Source organism: Colletotrichum higginsianum (assembly GCF_001672515.1).
Source record: "Colletotrichum higginsianum IMI 349063 chromosome 7 map unlocalized unitig_7, whole genome shotgun sequence".
NCBI classification, from domain to species: Eukaryota; Fungi; Ascomycota; class Sordariomycetes; order Glomerellales; family Glomerellaceae; genus Colletotrichum; species Colletotrichum higginsianum.
Genome location: NW_017263917.1, coordinates 3,832,300 through 3,851,177, shown reverse-complemented (window position 1 = coordinate 3,851,177; position 18,878 = coordinate 3,832,300). Strand labels below are relative to the sequence as shown.

General features: G+C 54.7%; 8 protein-coding genes across 8 annotated transcripts; 5 read left to right on the top strand and 3 right to left on the bottom strand.

Moving 5' to 3' along the window:
• Nucleotides 1–5: 5 nt before the first annotated feature.
• On the bottom strand, nucleotides 6–3,480 carry CH63R_10851 (3-hydroxyphenylacetate 6 hydroxylase; the record flags this gene model as incomplete). The annotated part of the gene is made up of 9 exons (XM_018305825.1): nucleotides 6–253; nucleotides 325–377; nucleotides 440–855; nucleotides 924–1,024; nucleotides 1,106–1,146; nucleotides 1,785–2,025; nucleotides 2,087–2,375; nucleotides 2,444–3,232; nucleotides 3,289–3,480. The coding sequence occupies 9 exons, from the start codon at nucleotides 3,478–3,480 to the stop codon at nucleotides 6–8; spliced, it is 2,370 nt and encodes a 789-aa protein (XP_018155249.1).
• Nucleotides 3,481–5,958: 2,478 nt separating this feature from the next.
• On the top strand, nucleotides 5,959–6,723 carry CH63R_10850 (Short-chain dehydrogenase/reductase SDR; the record flags this gene model as incomplete). Its single annotated transcript, XM_018305824.1, has 1 exon — nucleotides 5,959–6,723. The coding sequence occupies one exon, from the start codon at nucleotides 5,959–5,961 to the stop codon at nucleotides 6,721–6,723; it is 765 nt and encodes a 254-aa protein (XP_018155248.1).
• A 673-nt stretch (nucleotides 6,724–7,396) lies between these two features.
• On the bottom strand, nucleotides 7,397–8,101 carry CH63R_10849 (uncharacterized protein; the record flags this gene model as incomplete). Its single annotated transcript, XM_018305823.1, has 1 exon — nucleotides 7,397–8,101. One exon carries the CDS (start codon nucleotides 8,099–8,101, stop codon nucleotides 7,397–7,399), a length of 705 nt encoding a protein of 234 aa, XP_018155247.1.
• A 1,021-nt stretch (nucleotides 8,102–9,122) lies between these two features.
• Nucleotides 9,123–9,402, top strand: CH63R_10848 (uncharacterized protein; the record flags this gene model as incomplete). The annotated part of the gene is made up of 2 exons (XM_018305822.1): nucleotides 9,123–9,193; nucleotides 9,258–9,402. 2 exons carry the CDS (start codon nucleotides 9,123–9,125, stop codon nucleotides 9,400–9,402), a joined length of 216 nt encoding a protein of 71 aa, XP_018155246.1.
• A 1,942-nt stretch (nucleotides 9,403–11,344) lies between these two features.
• CH63R_10847 (Prenylated Rab acceptor 1) lies at nucleotides 11,345–12,604 on the top strand (the record flags this gene model as incomplete). Its single annotated transcript, XM_018305821.1, has 1 exon — nucleotides 11,345–12,604. One exon carries the CDS (start codon nucleotides 11,345–11,347, stop codon nucleotides 12,602–12,604), a length of 1,260 nt encoding a protein of 419 aa, XP_018155245.1.
• A 2,454-nt stretch (nucleotides 12,605–15,058) lies between these two features.
• Nucleotides 15,059–15,322, top strand: CH63R_10846 (uncharacterized protein; the record flags this gene model as incomplete). Its single annotated transcript, XM_018305820.1, has 1 exon — nucleotides 15,059–15,322. The coding sequence occupies one exon, from the start codon at nucleotides 15,059–15,061 to the stop codon at nucleotides 15,320–15,322; it is 264 nt and encodes an 87-aa protein (XP_018155244.1).
• Nucleotides 15,323–15,602: 280 nt separating this feature from the next.
• On the bottom strand, nucleotides 15,603–17,117 carry CH63R_10845 (Glycosyltransferase family 1; the record flags this gene model as incomplete). Its single annotated transcript, XM_018305819.1, has 2 exons — nucleotides 15,603–16,873; nucleotides 16,940–17,117. The coding sequence occupies 2 exons, from the start codon at nucleotides 17,115–17,117 to the stop codon at nucleotides 15,603–15,605; spliced, it is 1,449 nt and encodes a 482-aa protein (XP_018155243.1).
• A 900-nt stretch (nucleotides 17,118–18,017) lies between these two features.
• CH63R_10844 (Enoyl-CoA hydratase/isomerase) lies at nucleotides 18,018–18,848 on the top strand (the record flags this gene model as incomplete). Its single annotated transcript, XM_018305818.1, has 1 exon — nucleotides 18,018–18,848. The coding sequence occupies one exon, from the start codon at nucleotides 18,018–18,020 to the stop codon at nucleotides 18,846–18,848; it is 831 nt and encodes a 276-aa protein (XP_018155242.1).
• Between the last annotated feature and the right edge of the window lie 30 nt (nucleotides 18,849–18,878).

Below are 18,878 nucleotides of genomic sequence, written 5' to 3'. Positions count from 1 at the left end.
TCTGCTCAATAGCTCGATGGCACCACACCGAGTCTTCCACCATCGGTAACAAGTACGTTGCCATTGGTGTAGGCCCCGGCTCTGCTGACCAGGAACAGAACCGCGCCAGCCATGTCCTCCAAGTCTCCAGCTCTCTCCTCCGGGATGAATGACTTTGGCCAACCGTCCTTGTGCTGCTCCAACATTCCTGTAGTCATCTCGCTCGGGTAGACTGGCACATTGAGATCAGTAACAGTGGACGGGTTCTCGGGCCCTTGGCGGCCACGAGCATTGTCCTCTTGCGCTTGCTGAAGAGAACCAAATGTGAGTTGAGAGCAGACTTACATCCCGGGGCGATCACGTTTGCGCGGATGTTAAATGGAACCAAAACTGTGCTTCTTTGGGGACGTCAGCAACGGGTTGAGGTTCACTCAAAAAGGGGGTCCTGGCTGGGGCTTACAATTGCTTGAACATGTGTACGACAGCCGCCTTCGACGCCCCGTAGGCGAACCCCATCGGTTGGCGGTTGTAGGCGCCAATGCTGCTCGTTGCAATCACCTGACTCCTTTGCTTGAAGTTGCCGCGCTTGTTACCCTCGTCAAGAAGCTCAAGGAACGCCGCCACGGTGAAGAACACCCCGGTGGTGTTGACAGCGAAGGTTTCCGTGAAGTCTTTCTGGTCCCAGCCGAATACAAAGTCGCGATACTGAGCGATCGTCGGGTTGGGGGGTAGACCCTTGAGGGCTGGGCCCGAGATGCCCGAATTAGCAATGACTACATTGACGTATCCATGAGCCTGCTTGATCTCTGCAACGGCTCGATCGAGGTCGCTCTTTTGGGTGATATCGCCTTGAATGGCGTGAATGTTGCCATGCTTCTGAAGGAGGGGCAAATAAGCATCCGTCGCTCAGTAACCCCGAAAAATATCCCGGTCTTCCAACGTACCGCGGTGCTTGCTGCTTTCTCCAGAGCTTCCTTCCGGCGACCAATAATGTACACAATTGCACCATTGGCCTCGAGGCCCTGTGCGATCATGAGGCCGATACCTGTGTCGGAATGTCAGCAGGACGGCCAACGTTCCGCGCCCGATGCCGCTGAGGAGCGTGAGGAGCATAAGGATGACTTACCAGTCCCCCCACCGGTCACGACGGCGATGAGGCCCTTGACGCTGAAAAGGTCGGCAGCATTGATGTTTGCAGACGCCATATCAAGATTCAGTGGGTTTTCTCTTCTAGTTAGTATGATATTTGTAGGCGCGGAACAAAGTCTCGAGTTGTAGAATGAAGAGAATGGAGTGGTCATAAGTACAATGTGAGCTTTAATAAATGTCACTACGGCGGGGTTCATTGCTGACCCCACACAACCTATTGCGACATCCCGCGTTCAGGCCGTCCGTTATCCATCTCAGGTCAGTTGCGAGTGGCTGCTGACTGCAGATCCGGAATGCGGTCTGTCCCCCCGATGTTCGGATGCTGCGCCATCTGACTGAGCAGTTAGGCGTTGGGCGGCTTTTAGACTTTCCCATCGGGGAGGTCGGCAGCACGTTACTCTCCGATTAACGCGTACTGCTCGGGCTCCATCAGGAATATGGAACCCGAGAAGCAGTACAGCCGGGGCTGGGGTATCTTAAAGAAAACAGTAACGGCATGTACCATTAAACCCGGTGTCTATATACTTCTGTTGCACACAACCTTCACGATCAGAGCCGCTCAAAAACCAGCGTTGGGGTCATTGAGCCACGCCTCTACCCCTGCTCCCTCTCTTGGGACAAATCTTGCTCGAAAGCCCCTTGGTGTGGCCACGAACGCGATTCCCTTTAAACCCTTTAACGGATCGATCTCGTCGGGATTCTCTCCGTCTGCGGGAAGGATGTGGAATCGCGCGATCAAGTGTAAAAACACCGTGTACAGCGCATTATGAGCTAGGTGAGACGCTACACACATCCGACCGCCCATCCCGAAAGCGAACTGATGCGCGTACTGGTCCGGCGCATCTGGGAGCCATCGCTCAGGGGCGAAAACATCGGGTTGAGTGAAGAGTTCCGGATCTACGGCTTCATGTTAGCCAAAGCACGGCCATAAACAAAGCTTGAGACTTGCCTCTGTTACACGCCCAACTATTCAAGAACACCAAGGTGTTCGCCGGTATAGTAGCAGCGCCCCAGGTCACATCCGTGTAGGTGGCTTTTGGCAAAGCCAACTTCAGAACAACAAAGTATCTCGAAATCTCCTTGGTCAGTGCATCAACATAGTCGACCTTGGTAGAAGCATAGTTATTTGATGCTTGTTTGAGAACTCCGGCATTCTCAACAGCTGCGAAAGCTTTCTCCTGGATGTCGGGGCGATGCGCAAGGAGAAGAATTGCCCAAGCCAGAGTCGGCTGGTTTGAATCGGCACCCTGTTCGGCCAGGTTAATGATTCTCCAAAAATACCTAGGCACCTTGCGTTTGGGACCAATTGACTCACAGCCATCATGCTCAAACTGACGCTGATTAACTCCTCTCGAGTCAATGTTGCGGACTCCGGATCTTTCAGGACAGCACCTTGTATGCAAGGCTTGTCTTCGCCTCGCGCCACTTCCTCTTTCAGCCGCTTCAAGAGAACATCATTGTACTCCAGCCTTCGACGGCCAATGTCCGCTGCATGGTTCGTCGGTGTCGAGCCTAGACCAATCAAGTCGGCGACCGGCTCCCAGTACCGGAGCAAAGGGATGTAATTTGCATAATTCTTTCCTGTGTCGCGAAACTTGGAGATCTCAGACTCGACGTAGATGATTTCTGCCAAAAGCGGATCATCTTCTAGAGACTTGACATTGGAAACCCTAGTGCCGTAGTTCAAGGTCAGACTCAGGTTGAGTGCAAATCGCCGCACCGCCGGTCGGAAGTCGATCTCAACGGAGCCGTCATGACACAAGGAGTACAAGTCCTTGAGAAACTCCCGCGCCTCAAGATTCAGAATGGGCGCGTAACTCTCGACTCGTGGACGGTTCAAAGCACCAGCCGCGAGTTTGCGACGCCTCTTGCAGGAGTCGTCCCAGGGGCTGGTGCCGATGCTGGTAACGGCCTTGCTGACTTTACTATGGAAAACGTAAAAGGTCGGTCGGGAGTTCATCGCGTGTCTTTGGCCGAGGAAAAGTTGCTTTGCTGATTCCACAGAGTTGACAACGACACCTGTAGTGTTTCCGAGCTGGATCTGAAATACTGGTCCGTATTTTTCCGCCCATTGTCGGTAAGTCTCTGCCGGCACTTGATTCGGCTGCTAATGCTTCTTTAGTGTCTATTTGATTGGATAGATAGGGCCATAAAGAATACTTGAAACAGGTTGCCGACAATGGGCCATCCACAGGGGCCAGCAAGATTCTTGATTCTTCGGCGGTATCGAATGATCTCGGTTTGTATCAGATAGACAACGACAAGAAAGATAACAATAGGAACGAAAAGTTTGAGCACTTTGAAGACGTAATAGTCCAGGAACCGCTCGACCGTGTCTGCTGTAGTGTTCATGGTCAGGATCAAGACCCTGCTGGTGAGACACGACTTGACTTGGATAAGTTGCAGTCCACAGATCAGAATATGTCACATTCACCACATATCAGCGAGCTTGACCATGGGGGCCGTGTGTTTAAATCATCACTTCAGCTGCTAACCCCGCTATGTCGCAATCAATGCATTGCATCCTTTTATCTACGCTATGCATGTGTCCTCTTGCGTGCGATCCGTATTAGCAATCGAGGATCTCTGGCTGGCTCATATGGAAATTGAGCATGTCTTTACTCGAATTCTAGAGACCGTGACAATTTACCCGTAACCTGTAGTATCTGACATCATGGTCTCTCCCACTTTGTTATAGATATTCAACTTTGTCCTTGTTATAACTATCGCTCCTTTCACTTACTCGTTTCGCAATGCTTGGAGAAGGACGAGGAATCTGAGAACAGAGGACATCGAATAGATATGGTTTCTTTTTGAAGTTTTCCGTGTCGGCTCGACTGCTGTCCCTTGGAAACACACAGTAAAGATGGAGGCCGGCCTGGGTACACTCAATAAAGTCCAAAGCACGTCATCACTTGGCTTAATGGCGGGCGCCGGAGATGTCCTTGAACGTTCGAAATATATACATGCCCGTCCTATTTCCGCAACTAGTATCAACCAGTGATGTCGAAAAGCGGTTCAAGGCATGCAGCAAATAAACGTTACCAACTTCCCACCAGGCCAGATGGATCGGTAGGCCTGTAGGCCGCTGTCTCGGAACTACATCGGGGGAATGATACGTTTGCCCGCGATCCCATGAGATAAGTATACTCAGTCGTTCTGTACTTCTCAACCTGGTGATCGCTTTGCTTCTAATCAATGTAAAATTAACAGAATCGCTTCTTGAGTCCTCACTTCGCAGGATATGTCCTATCTTGGTTTCTTGCTCATCTCTACTCTCACGTGTTCCCAAATCTTTCTAAAGGAAGGCGAAGACTTACATCTACTTACAAATAACGCCGCGACATGCTACACAACAGCTTAGTTTTCCAAGTATGGCCAAGCAGCTTTTCACTGCTATTATTCTTGTCCTCGGCTTCTTAGCTTGAGCACTCCAAGGTCCGCTACCTATGTAACGAGTTCCCCGCCAGCTATATAGGTGCAGGGCGACAGTGGGCCCAACTCTTCCGAAGCCCTCGTCATGGATTCCCAAACGAGATGTGACAAGGGTGCCAACGGCGTCAAGGTCAAAAGCAAAAAGAACTGGCAGGGCGCCGCACCTGGTCGGGAGTATCTCTCTAGAGTCTTGGAAGCTCACTAGGAAAACCAACAACAATGTTCTCCTTTGAAGAGAAAAGAACATGAAATCCATCCACCTTACGCTGTCCAACCGAAACAAGGGCGTGGTGGCCAGGATCTATACTAACGTCGACCTATCTTTGACCTATCTTTGACGGCCTGGGCTCCTGAATGTTCGAAGTTATCACACCCTTGTAGCGAGAAAGGTCGTGAAAACAACGCCATCTGTTCCGAATTTATATCTACTCCGCCATGCAGACATTGAGGTTTCGCCCAACATCGATCAGGATTGGGACTATGTAGAATGCACCATCTATTTTTGCGTCCCTATCGGCAGCTTCAGTTGCGAAGGGGTGGATGGAAACCAGGCCAGCAGCGTCTCGAATGACTGCTGCACCTGACGATTTGATCCGAACATCTCTTGAAAGATGGCGCCTGCTCCGCCTAGAGTTGCTGAGTGGCAGAAACCAGTTGTCATTTCTTCTATGAGATCGGGCACACTGCTATTTTGTCGTCTGCCTGCCGTAGGCGCCATTCACTAGCTGTGCATGGTTGGTAATACTGCAGCTGAGAGTTCTCTAGACAACAATGCCGAACAAAACTGGACCATTTCTTTGGCTGCCTCCCAATGCCGTCAACCGCAAGCCCAAAACGGTCAGTTAGGTAGCATGCTGACATTGATAGTACGTTACAAGTATTTGTTGACGCGTTGAACGGAGCCGAATATCGAAATGATTTAGTCTGATGGCGTTTGACAAAATATCACGCGTGGCGCAAAGGGATTGAATTTCTTGAGAACTCGACGCTTCCTTGCTTTCATCCACATCGCCATCATCGTCGTGCACATCTGATAGGCGAAACAGACGCCTATGTCAGCAGGTTGCAGACACTCATCGGACATAGGCTGTTTCGAGCCAGCCTTCATGTCTTATTCCCGAACATGTCTACCAGTCTTCTTCCCGCCGAGCGGACGATGTGGGGCTCAAAGAAGCACTGATCGGACGATCAATGACGTCCATGGCGAGGCCGGTGGCAGCCGGTCCGCCGGGTGGTCACTCGTCCGTGCTGGGATCATCAGAATGACATACATTGGCATCAGGACATCCATCCTGAGATGTGAATAAAGGCGTCCAACCTCTTATTGGTATTCTTCGTCTTGTTATCATTAACACACATACCTATAATTGTATATCCTGTGTATCAATCATCAACATGGCCCCTAACGGATTTGCCATACTCATCGGTGCAGGACCGACATCCGGTGCAGGCATTGCCCGCGTCCTCGCGAGTCCTCAACACGGCAACCTCGCCGTCGCTCTACTCGCAAGGAACCCAGACAATCTCCAGAATCTTGCATCCGACCTTCGAAAATCGTCAAACGGCATCCTTCATCCCTTCCCCACAGACACCCAGCCCGACAACCTCCGGCGAGCCTTCCAACAGGTCGCCGATCACCCAGACTTCAAGGACCTGAAGCTGAAGTTGGCCATCTACCACGTCAAGAACTCGAGCCGGAAGCCGTTTCTTGAGGAGACCCCCGAGGCGTTCAACGACAGCATGAGTACCTACACCACCGGTGCCGTCGTCTTCGCGCAGGAGGCGCTGAAGCTTATGTACGCCCAGAACGGCGGGCAGACACTCCTCGCCGACACCGAAGGCGCGAAGAAGGGCACAGTCATTTTCACGGGCACCCTGGGTGCCCTGCGCACAAATCAGCAATACGCGGCTTACGGTGCCTCCCGAGCGGCGGCGAGGATGGTGGCGCAGTCTATCGCCAAGGAGCACAGCAAGTTTGGCGTACATGTTGTCCACGCCATCGCCAACGGCGGGATCATTGACGAGGAGAACGAAAACACAAAGACTGGCAAGAGTATGCGTGCGGAGGACGTTGGCGAGTTGTACTTGTGGCTGTCACAGCAACCCAGCTCGCTGTGGACTCATGAGCTGGACATGAGACCGGCACAAGAGACTTTCTGATGCGGCCGGGGAGCCGTGTTGAAGTTTTGACAGACCTACATTATTGTAACCTAGTTGGGGATTATTCTGTTTTGCGCACAGTTTCTCAGGCGTCGATCCACCAGGTGCGATGATGTATGGTAGATCGTCAGGTGACTCAATCCGAGACAAAACTTCTGGGCAAGACATCGCGATGGACACGTTGAATCTAAATTGTGCACACTTTCCGATGATCTATAACTCAACATTGCGATGTGTTGTAAAACGGGACCAGAAGATTGAGAATAAGAGTGAGAGTTTCTCATTAGTAGTAATGCAAATGCAGTGGCATAGTCGCGCCTAAATTATGAAGCAACAATGCTTTTTTTTTTAACTAAAGGTTTGTGGGTGCTGGTGATATCAAGTGAAGACTCATATGTCATAGTAACAAAAACGTATGAGTCCAACATCTGGATTGCTTAAACTCAACCCCTCATGCTGGTTGATGCCTGAGTAGATACGCCCCTTGATCATGCGGGTGAGGTTGCAAGAGGACCTTTGACAATAGTCCAAGTCATACCCACCAGTCGAGCGAAACCTATGCACCCACTCCTTAATTGTGGCTAGCTCATAGTCAAGATAGGGCTCTTGTGGTGTCGGATCTAGAAGCTTGTAGCCCTTCAAGCCTAAGTTTGAGTTGCTGAAATTGCAGGTGCTATCTCTCCTCCTGTTTCCTCGATAGTTCCTGTGCCTCTGAGAACGATATCTTTCTACCAAGTTCACCCTCCCAGTAATCCCGGCTAAATGTATCATGGTTCGTGATGATCCGTGAAATTTCGTGGGGTTTACCGTCATAGAACATGTCCTCAATCTTATCCGAGATGCAGACAATCTTCAAGGGCGGCAGATGCTGCGCTTCGGGGATCGTTTGGAACGTGTTCCTAAGAGCCTGTGCCTGGCTGGTCTTGTTCTCCCGCAGAACGTACATGACGCCCCAGCCCTGCTGCCGTGCCAAGAAAACATTAGCCCGCAACTGATGTTGGTCGCTCGTTTTTGTGTTCTTAGTCTCAACAACGTAGGTAATCCCTTCAATCTCGCAAATCATATCCAGCTCCCTGTAGTGGTTGTTCCCCAACGACACCAGGATCATTTGGGAGCTGCCGTTTTGGCCTTGTCGCTTCTCGGCTTCGGTGAGGGGGCGGGAGATCGTGAGATCACCGGGGTTGCAGTTGTATATGATGTGCATGGCTGACCGAATCTCGTTGTAGAAGCCCCGGTCAGCCTTTCCGCTGGAGCGGAGGCTGCAGTTGAAAATGTCGATCATGACATTGATGCGCTCTCTCGGATCCTTATCCTCCCGTCCTGGAGCTTTGGGCAAGATGACCTCGGATGCGCCGGCCTGAGCATCTTGTTGCGCCATCTTTTCGACAATGAAGACAGAGCACAGAGTAGAACTCGGGATGAGAAGTCTGGAGTGAGAAATGGAAAGCCCAAGAGACCAGAAAACAATAGGACCGGGGCCAGACGATTGCACCTAAATCGAAGTTCAATCGAGAGGTGTGTGTGCTTGCAGAAGAGAAAAGTAGCGACAAATCCGTTCCGCCTTCCCACCACAAGAGACCAGGCGGGGGATCAAGCAACTTCAGCATACACGCAAGATGCAACTGGCGTGCATTGTCAGGCGTCAGGCTCTTGCGACATGTGAACTCTCAGCCACCAATCAGAACCAGAATCAAACGTACCGGATTCTCGCTTGAATTAAGTTACGCAAAAGATCAGGCTTAGGATGGGCCGTGTAACAGCTACCCATCGCGAGAAAAGCAAGGATATATGCTTAACAGTTTGATAGGTTGTGACCAAGGATACACAACCCAGTTCAACCTGCCCGGAGTCGTTTATGTGCACAAAGGTGCAATAACTTGGTAGGTAGCTAAATCCAAGTGGTCCAAGACAGTCTGTTTCCCAAGTTCCTCTCTCGTATCTTTGGCCGCCCCCAACATCTTCGAGATCCATAGCCAAGATACACTCCAACCCCTCCAGTTTTCTACACCGAGGGCCCGCTCTGCCCGGCTCTGGTCCGCGAGATTGAGCCACGCCACGTGATGGCCCGAAGCGTGGGCAGACAAGAGTCTAAAACGCAGCAGCGATACTGTGCACTTGTGCTTCCCAGGCGAACGTGGCCACAGTTGTTGGATAAAAGGGCACAAGCGACACAGAGCACAACCGTGCTTGCCAGGGTTACGGCACGAAGTGTCCTTAGGCAGGACAGCTGTTGTGGGAAAGTTGTCGCTCTGCGGTGCCTTACATCTAACTAACCACAGCCGAAGCACCTGACATAGCCGCTGCCATAACCAAAGCCACAGCCACAAATTGCCAGGCTCGTGCTCCTCCTCCAAGACATCTTGATTGCTGACGTAGGGATATTTGGCTGTTCAGATTGTATGATTTGCACTACTTTAATGCATCCCTACCAACACCGGTTCTTTCTTCTTGGTATGGGAAGGAAACTAAGGTATGTAGTGTATAGTGGGTACCTCTTTTCGACTCGAATCTCTAACGTCTTCGGACGCCGTTAGAATGAATACTGCGCCTTGTTCTGCGGTGGGTGGGGACGGCCTAGAAATTGTACTTTGCAAAACAACCCATACATCCAAGCCCGCTCGCTCTCTTAAGAACAATAGGTCTGCCACCATGGATGGAAAAACGCACAAGAGAACATAATGAAGAGTAGAGAGAGAGAGAGAGAGAGGTTCAAGTCCTTGTAGGTATCTGTAAACCTAATGCACACAGGATATGACTTGAAAGGGATTAATACATGTCTCCAGTCCAGGACATGGACATAACAAACGGCCCACGCGGTGCACGTGTCATGTCGCCTTGTCGGTTACCCCTTTAGCTAGACCGTGATTCTACCATGAGAAGATTGCCTATCCTAGACCGCGGCAGCTTAAGCTTACCTTCTCAGGTTGTTACAGCAGACAGTAACTGCTGGTTATGTTTGTGGAAAAAAAGGGTGACTCTTTGCCGGTATCAGCCCGTTAGCTGGGGCCCATAAAGGTCAAGCATAAGCCTATCTTCAACGACATGGCGAGCAGGCCGGTGACTGAGAGGCAGAGGGGGAGGCAGGGCAGGCAAGTTTGGCAGGGTTCCTCCTCATCTCTCTTCTGTGTTGCTGGTCTTACTGCGGTCGCTATCGTCTTGCGATGGTGTTGGGACGAGAGGGTGGCCGCAATCAGCATTGGAATAAGTTGCCTCAACTTCCACAAACTACCACATACGACCATACCCATCGGAAAACTCGGGATCCCGTCCGCTCTCCCTTAGATAAGCCAATGAGGGCCGGATTAGTAGTTGGGTCGGTGACGACCAGCGAATACCTGGTGTTGTATGTTTTTGTTGTTTTGACTTGGGCCTACATGAGCTGCTTGGTCGTCACTGGGGTGGGAGCCTGCCTGTCTCCTTCCGCCCCCGAGTGATCTTTGACCAATCAGGCAACCAATTGTCCATATTCTGTAGCAACTAAACAAAGAAGAAGGCAGCGAGGCGATACGCCACTCGGCCTCAGATGCTTTTTCTTGAGCTTCAGTCATTAACACGGCTGGCCCGCTGGCCCGCTGGTGTGCTGCACTTGCAGGATCCAGCCCGGCTGTGTCCAGGGACACACACACTCCGGGTCATGCCTCCAGTCCCCAAACCCAATGGTTGAAAGACGATCGATGAGACAAACCAATGTACAAAGCCCTAGTATTGATATGGTACAGAGTACAGGGCAGTATAAGTATGTTGGATGGCTTGAGACTCCCACAGGATGTCAGGCCTGCAGCGAAGTCAGTTGTCTGAAGCCCCCCTACCCGAATTTATGAGCAGCGACATGTTATGCATAATCTCTTCGGTGTCAAACGCGCAATGTCGTGGGAACGAGGTCCCATGCGTGGAAAGAACTCAGAGGTTTGATGTTGATGTTCTGGAAGGGTTCCAGAAAAATTTCCGGAATTTTCATGGGCCGTGATGACGCAGCTTTGGCCACATTCCCCTCTCTCCCCTGAAGCTAACGGGCCGTCCCAGCTCTGACACGAAATCAGCACCACGGCTGCTTTGACACTGAGGGGTTATAGAAGCGCCGAGGTTGCCGGATGCATCATCTTCTCATTCCAACAACTCTTTCAATTCATTCCAAAGATCGTCACTAGGTAAGTGGTTCGTGGAGAAGATAGAACGCCGTTGAGAATGTAAAACAAAGAGAGAGAGGGAGAGAGTTGTAGATCGCCAAGGGCCGGCATCCGGATGAGGCTCCACCCAAAGGCTTCCCTCCCCCACCAATCGCTTCCAGTGTCGGGCTCAGCTGCATCTGCACCCGCGCCTGTTCACACTCCCGAGAGACACGAATCTTTCCTGTTGCTGACCTGCTCTGTTCTGCTTGCTCAGCTTCTCCTCCTTCATCCAACGTTCAACTTCCGGAGAAATACATACATAGGGTGGCCCGCGAGTGAGTGTGACCCGAACACCCCCCTCTGCTCTTCTCCTCGCCCGTCTCTGGAATTCAATCGCCCAGCACACTCACCACTGCATTTGTTCACTCGACCCCCATTGTCTCATTCCACTTACTCTTGAGCATCAATCAAATATATCGGGAAAACCTCCAAAACAAGAAAAAGGAACAAAGATGGCTAGATCCTCTTACTCGGACGAGCACATTGCATCTCGGAGGGACTCGGCCTACCCCACGCCGCGCGAGCCCTACGGCTACCCGACCTCATCCGCGCGAGAGTCGAGATGGGACGTCGCTGAATATTCTCTCAGGCCGACCGCAAGGGCCCACGACGCCCCCTCATCATCGTCAAGAGCCCGCTCCCGATCGCGCTCCCGCTCCCGCTCCCGCTCCCGCTCAGCCAGACCGCCCCCGTCGCGCGACATGCATCGCAAGAAGCGACGCAGCGGCGGCGGCGCCTCGTCGTCGCCGACGGAACCCCCGGCCGCTGTCGTCCCCGGCAACGCCTTCTCTCCCTCGGCCATGATCAACAACCTCCAGAGCGCCTTCACCGCGTTCCAGTCCATGCCCCAGCTCTCCTCGTCGTCCTTCGAGCTGGGTCCGCTGCCGGACACCCCCGTGACGAACCTCATCAACCCAAAGAACCTCACGCCGCCGCCCTCGCAGGCCGTCCTCCACGACCGTCTCGCCACGAACCTGCCGCGCCACAGCAACGTCTACCTCATTCTTCTGGTCGGCACCCTCCTGGCGACGCACTGGCTCGTCCTCGCCGCCCTGTTCGGCGTCGTCAAGTTCGGCTTCTTCATCCAGTCCTACAACGGCCGCGACCTCGCCCGTGACCTGGGCGTGAGAAAGTACGCCTCCACTCAGAGCATCATGTCTGGCTTCGCCGCCGCAGCCGCCATCGTCGGCCTGTGGGCCTTTTCCTCGCTGTTCAGTGTCGTCTTCACCCTCGTCAAGGTCGCCGGCCTCGTCCTCGTGCACGCTGCGTGCTTCGATGTCTCGGCGGCCCCGGCGGCACCGGCGGCTGGTCCTACTGCTGCTGCTGCTGCTGCTGCGCCGGCGCCCTCGCCCGTCCCGGCACAAGGGTTCCTGAGGCCGCACGCGGCTTGGGGCCAACTCTCGCGCGAGGCAGCCAACGTTGCCGCGCAGTTCAGGTCCGCAAGCGAGGGGCAGCTTAGGTCCGCGAGCGAAACCAACCTCAGCGCGCCGTACCCAAGTGGAGGGGAGGCTAACGGGTGGTACGCTGGTGAGGGATACACAGGTGCCCCAGGGCAAGAGACGTACACTGAGATGCCCCTGACGCCGCGCACATACGAGGCCTACGCTCCCGCGCCCAGCCCGCGCAGGGAGGAGCGCGACGGTGGCGACCTGGCGTATGGGTATTACGAGCCTGGGCGGCCGCAGAGCTACGCCTCGGGGAGATCGTACTGATTGGTGGGAGACAGAATAGGTAGCGACGTAGCTAGGCTACATCATCAAAAGCCGTCGTTGAATCGACGTTACGTTTGGGGCCAGTAGGATGACCTTGCCGAAAATAGAAACCTTGCTCATCGCAAGCATCCCATGTCGATAAAACGCTCTCCATTAACCATTTTACTAGGCTGTTTGACATGCCCGAGCAGTGTCTTTGGTTATACGATGCGTGTGACGAGTTGGGCTCATGGACAAGTAAATCTTAGGTTCAAATCTTTCACACGAATTGCTGGGCGATGAGATGTTAGCCACGGTTGTGGACCACGACCTCCATGGTGTAATGGGAAGCCGCGGTGAGTAATGGGCTAAAGAAATCAATCTTCCTTGAACCAAAATAGAGAAAGACCATGGTAGAGCATTGGTGTATCTCGGAGTGTAGTCAAGGTGAAGTTCTAAAACTGTCACTTGGTTTGTTTTTTTTTCCTTCCCAAAAAAGGGTCTCCAGTCTTCCTCACGTCCAGAGCAAGCTCCAGCCCGCAACGAAAAAGAGAAAAAAGTCAGAGCCTGTCAGACGTCCATCGACACCCACCCCATCCGCGCGCCACGAAGGCAAGACCGCGAACGGGGACGAGATCATCAAATGCTCTCTATACAGCACCAGTCGAAACTGGGCCGCCCCCCTTGCGGAGGGTTCGAGAGCAACCAAGAGTTCTTCACTCTAGGGTGTCGAGGATATCAATCATCAACCAGGGTGGGATCTGTGGCTCCTTTAGGGAACCAAGAAAGGGTCGAATACTATAGAAATGATTCTCTGAAGTATTGTCGACATGAAGAAAAAAGAAGAAGAGAAAATCCTAAGAGACGCGGTCGGTCGGGAGGTTTATATAGAGGTCAGGACGCTGGTGGAGTGGGTCCACGGTGGGGGACGGATCAGTAACCCCTGCGGGCCAATGGGAATTGGGGACGGTGAAAAATTGAGGCGCCAGGTACGTACCTACGCTCAGGGCTGCAAAAATCCGCATCGTGAAATGGAGGCAGGAGCGGGTTTTCAGCAAGAGAGATGCCTTGGAAGGTATGGAAGAATCAGGCATCTTTTTTAGAGAAAACTTCCCTGTTACATCCGCACGTTTGTATGACGGTCGACCGTCGACGGGCTATGGTCGGTGATCAGATGGCGTTGTGGGTGAACAGGTTGAATAAACGATGACGGAGGGAACGGCGATGCTTAGGTTAACGATATGCGGTATGCCGTGTCTCCCATTTTCATCACGAAGAGACGACACGGATGTGGAACATGTTCATCAGCTATTTTCGTGCCAGTACGGGCGCTCTGGTCCAGGGACGCCTTTCATTCAGCATCCGCATAAGAATCTGGAACGAAGATTCGCCATCGCCTTTATACGGCATGTTGCCTTCTTCCCCCACGAGTCACTTGTAATAATTAGACCGACAATTGGTCGCCTCGCTGGGATGGAAGCACCAAGGGGACTATCCGCTATTCTTCCTGCAAGATCTGCGTTTGGCTCTGTTCAGGACTGCCTCGTCTTCAGAGGGTGATGTGCAAGCTGAACGCTCAAACCAACGTGAACTCGTGAACTCCTCTCCCCTTTCCCCCATCAACAAACCCCAGAAGCCAATTTGAGCTTCACCCATCGCCCTCATTCTTATCGATACAGCTCTTCCCCCGTCACCCACTCCTTCACCCTCCTCCCAACCAGCCGTCCCAACGCCTCCTGGTCCCTGCTCCTCGCAGCCTCCCGCACCCTCGTACTGCTAACGACCTCCCCGACGCCCCTGACCATCTCGACCCTCTCAGCCCACGCACCGCAGCCGCCGACCTCCTCCAGCCCGCCGTCCCTCAGCCCCTCGAGGTAAGCGACCTGCGCCCTCTCGTCGCCCCATTCGTCGTCCGTACGCATCGTGATCCGCAATCTAGATCGCTCAAGGAACGGATCCAGTGCTTTTCGGATAGGCGTCACGGCCACAACCCCCGATCCCTCCCCGTCATCGGTCGCCGACGGGCCCGCGGCATTGTAATACTTCGGGTTGAAGATGCGGATCAGCGTGTCGTACCCCGCGAGGTAGACCTGCTGCGGGCCCTCCCCCTCCACGGCGTAGAACCCGTTATCCGAGATGGCCTGGCTCTTGTCGTGGAAGTACGGCATCGTCGTCAGCCCCAGGTCAACGTCGACACCCGCCACCTCCTCCTCCTCCTCCTCCTCCTCTTTCCCTCCCGCCGGCTGCCCCGGCTTCTCCTCCCCTTCGCCCTGAGACGACGACCCCCTCAGCTCGTCCAGCAAGTCCTCGGCAAAGGCGTGCATCATCCCCAGCCGCACGTGGAACGCCGCGGGCTTGGGCTCCTTGTCGGCATTGTTCACGGCGAGGAGCAGAAGCAGCCTCACGCTCGACGTCCTCTCCTGGGCCGCCTCTTTCCCCCGCCCCCGCTGCAAGTCGCGGATCGCCGAGACGGCCATGCGCATATGCGCCAGCGTGGGCGGGTTGAACGACGAATCCAGCACGACGAGACTCCTCACCCGCCGCGGCGGCCATCCCTCCCTCGGTGGCCGCGGCGACGCGTCGTCGTGGTCTGCTGTCCGTCGGGGCAGGGTGCAGACTACGCGGAACGCATCTTTGGATGACTGGAACGTCGAGATGCTGCGGGAAAACAAGTCGACAAGGACGGCACGGCTGGACATGGCCGGTTTTGGGGCGCTCTTGGATGACATGACGTATTAAACAATATTGGTGCGATGGGATGGCCCGACTTGAGGTGAAGGTGTGAGACAGACATCTGCCGGCGTTCACTCGTTCAGTTACCCCGCTACGTGGGGGTCGTGGAATTGGAACAGACCGGGAGGGGGTGGGGGATCAATTCACTGCTCGTCAGAGCTTCAGAGACGACCCCAATCATTGCCTAATTTTACGACTCTATTCACCGTTCGACGGCCCTAGTATCGTACAAATCTTTTTCTGCTTTTCAAAATATCATACTGAAGCGCCCGGCAAACCCCTTTTCTCACGCCCTTTTCTTCTCCCGCGCATTGGCAAACATCTGCGAGGTGACCAGGCCCAGCGCAAAGAAGATACCAATGCCCAAAAAGTTGAGCACGGCGTTCATCAGGGGCGGCACCCTCTGCGTCGCCGCCATGTCGTCCTGTATCCTCTCGATGCGCTCCGCCATCTTCTCCTGGCCGAACCCGGTGCGCACGCGCTGCTCGCCGACCTTGCCCATCTTTTCGAGGTCGGCCCGGCTCATGCGGTTGAGCACCTCGTCCATGACCGCCGTCCACTGTTCGATGCGGCCCGGCTCGCGCAGCCAGCCCGTGACGCCGTCGACGACCGTCTCCGTTGGCCCACCCGTGTTCGCCGCGAGCACGGGGACGCCGGCAAGCATGGCCTCGAGGGGCACGATGCCAAAGTGCTCGTTGGAGGGCGTATACATCAGCAGCTTGGCCGACCGGAGAAGCGAGTCTTTGAGGCTCGAGGGGATGGAGAGGAGGAATAGTACGGGGATGTGCGCCGGCGCCGACAGCGCCGTGATGATGTTCTTGGCCGTAAACGTCTCGAGGCCGTACGACGCTGCCAGCTCCTCGAGCTCCTTATGGTACTGGCAGTTCTCGATGCTGCGGAGGTCGTAGCCGCCGGCGATGACGAGTCGCACGCCCTTTCTCTTATCGGCGGTTAGGGACGCAAACGCCTTGACGGCGAGCGCAATGTCCTTCTTCCTCTCGAATCGGTTGATGCTGAGGACGATGTTCTTGTCCGTCCAGATAGCCTCGTCCTCCTTTCCATCCTTGTCCTTGACCTTACCGTCGCCAATCAGCTTGGCCGTGTCGCTCTTCTTGGGCGCGACGTCGACGCAGGGGTAGACGACCTTGAAGTCCTTGCGCTTAGCCAGCTGCGGCCAGGCCCTTGTGGCGACGCCCTTTGTGAAGCCCGAGTTGACAGCGATCTCGTCGGCGAAGCCCATGCTCCACTCCTCGACCCAGTCGAACGGCACGCGGTAGAGGCGCTTCCACCACTTTTCGCGGCCGAGGGCGAGGTACATGTCGGGGAAGTGGCAGTAAAAGAGGATGGGCGCCTTGGGCGAGAGGTATTGCAGCAGCGGCAAGCCGGCGCTGAGCTGGTCGACGAAGAACGTGTCGGGTTCAAGGGACTGGAGCTCGTGGGTGAGGTAGATCTGGACGAGGAGGTGGAGCTGGCGCAGGATGGCGCAGAGGATGGTTAGGCGGCCGAGGATCGAGGGGGGCACTATCCAATTACCGCGGACGCGGACATCGAGGGTTCCTGCGAGAGAGAATTGTTGTCAGCAAGCCGCGGAGATAGTCCAGGAACGGGTCGGTCATGCCGTACCATCACGGGCTTCCTCAAAGCAATGGCTCCGGTCGCAGTGGCTGGTGAAGATGACGACCTTGTGGCCGCGATTCTGCAGGCCGACCGCAGCGTCAACGACGAGACGTTCTGCGCCGCCAATGCCAAGGTCCGGGTGAAAGAAGACGACGGTCCTCTGGCCCTCGTCCTTTTCTGCCATGGCTGGAGAAGTTTTGTGTCGTGGAAAAAAATGGGGAAGTAGGTGCAGTAGAGAGATCCCCCCATCGAGTCTGTCTCTTTTTCCCGCGAGAGGACAGAAATGCGACTTGAGACGAGACGAGACGACACGACACGGGGACCTGACACTGCACTGGAGACTGGAGTCAGCGGTACGCGAATTGGGTCGTCAGTTGCGTTGCCGGCTGGGGTAGCTCTGTGATTAAGAGGTTCTGATTGGATAACAAATTAGTGGGTGTTATTGTCTTACATAAGCTAGCTGGTTTTGGGTTGGGGTACACCTTCAGCTACCAGCATCAGGTAAGCGAGCGGCAGCGTGACGGATCTGGGGTGCATCAGAAGCGCGCCGGCTTGGCGTCTCTCCAGTTTCTTGGAGTTGGAGTGGTCGCTTTTGGTCAGTCACATGTGAAAGTGAGAGCCCGTCGTCCTCTGTGAGTGCGGATACAACAAGGGCGATTATCCCACAGACGGCTGATTGGAGCATTGGCGCCAGTGCTTGGGATACGTGGGATGCATCCTGATCAAGACGGTTTAAAGTTTGGCGTGTCAGTTGAACTGCCGCACCTCGTGTCTTCTCTCGTCATCTGAGGTCTCATACCCCTTCTTTAACCGAGCCGAGGTCAGAATCACTTGCCTACCTTGCCTCCTCCTCCCCCCCAAGGAACCTCCGTCCGCCGATCTCTTCAACTCCGTGGTATCAAACCCCGTCTGCCAGAATAATACAGCCCATTTTTAAGTAGCTTCATAACCTTGAGATACTCAAAATCAGTTGCAATCCACCATCTACCACTGTTCCGTGTCCCCCGAAGTTGTCTCATTTCACCAACTCATCCCACTCATTCCACTCATCACCATCATAATCATCACCATCATCACATCCACCATGGCCTCCCAGACCCCCCTCTTTACGGTCCCCATCGCCCCCCTCGGCGACCACGTCGGCGGCTCCATCGTCTGCACCTCACCGGCGCCCCTCGTCTACCTCCTTACCTGGTCCTCGCCCCCGGACAACCGCCTGACGACCCCCTTCTGCCGCGCCCTCCTCGCCGCCCTCGACATCGTCGAGTTCGCCCATCCCGTCGGCGTCCTCGTCACCACCTCCGCCGTGCCCAAGTTCTACTCCAACGGCCTCGACCTCGAGCACGCCTTCGCCACCCCGAACTTCTGGCCCGACACCCTCTACCGCCTCTTCCACCGCTTCCTCACCTACCCCATGCCCACCGTCGCCCTCATCCCCGGCCACGCCTTCGCCGGCGGCTTCATGACCGCCATGCACCACGACTACCGCGTCATGAACCCGCAAAAGGGCTTCCTCTGCATGAACGAGCTCGAGTTCGGCGCCCCGCTGAAGCCCCCAATGTCCTCCATCTTCCGCATCAAGTGCGCCTCCCCGCGCGTCTACCAGGAGATCGTTCTCGAGGCCAAGCGCTTCCCCGGCCCCGCCGCCCTCGACGCGGGGCTCGTCGACGCCCTTGGCGGCCTCGACGAGGCCCTGAAGCTGATCGCCGACCGCAAGCTGACCGCCAAGGGCAAGTCGGGCGTCTACGCCGTGCTTAAGGCCGAGATGTGGAAGGAGAGCGCCTACGTCCTCGCCAAGGAGAACTACGAGACCACGGAAAAGATCTGGAGCCAGAGGGAGGCGCTCGAGGAGAAGCGCGTCGCCGCTGGGAAAAAGTTTGTCGCGGATTGGAAGGCTGGCAAGGCCAAGCTGTAATGGACGAGTGTGTACGATGTGACGATTTTA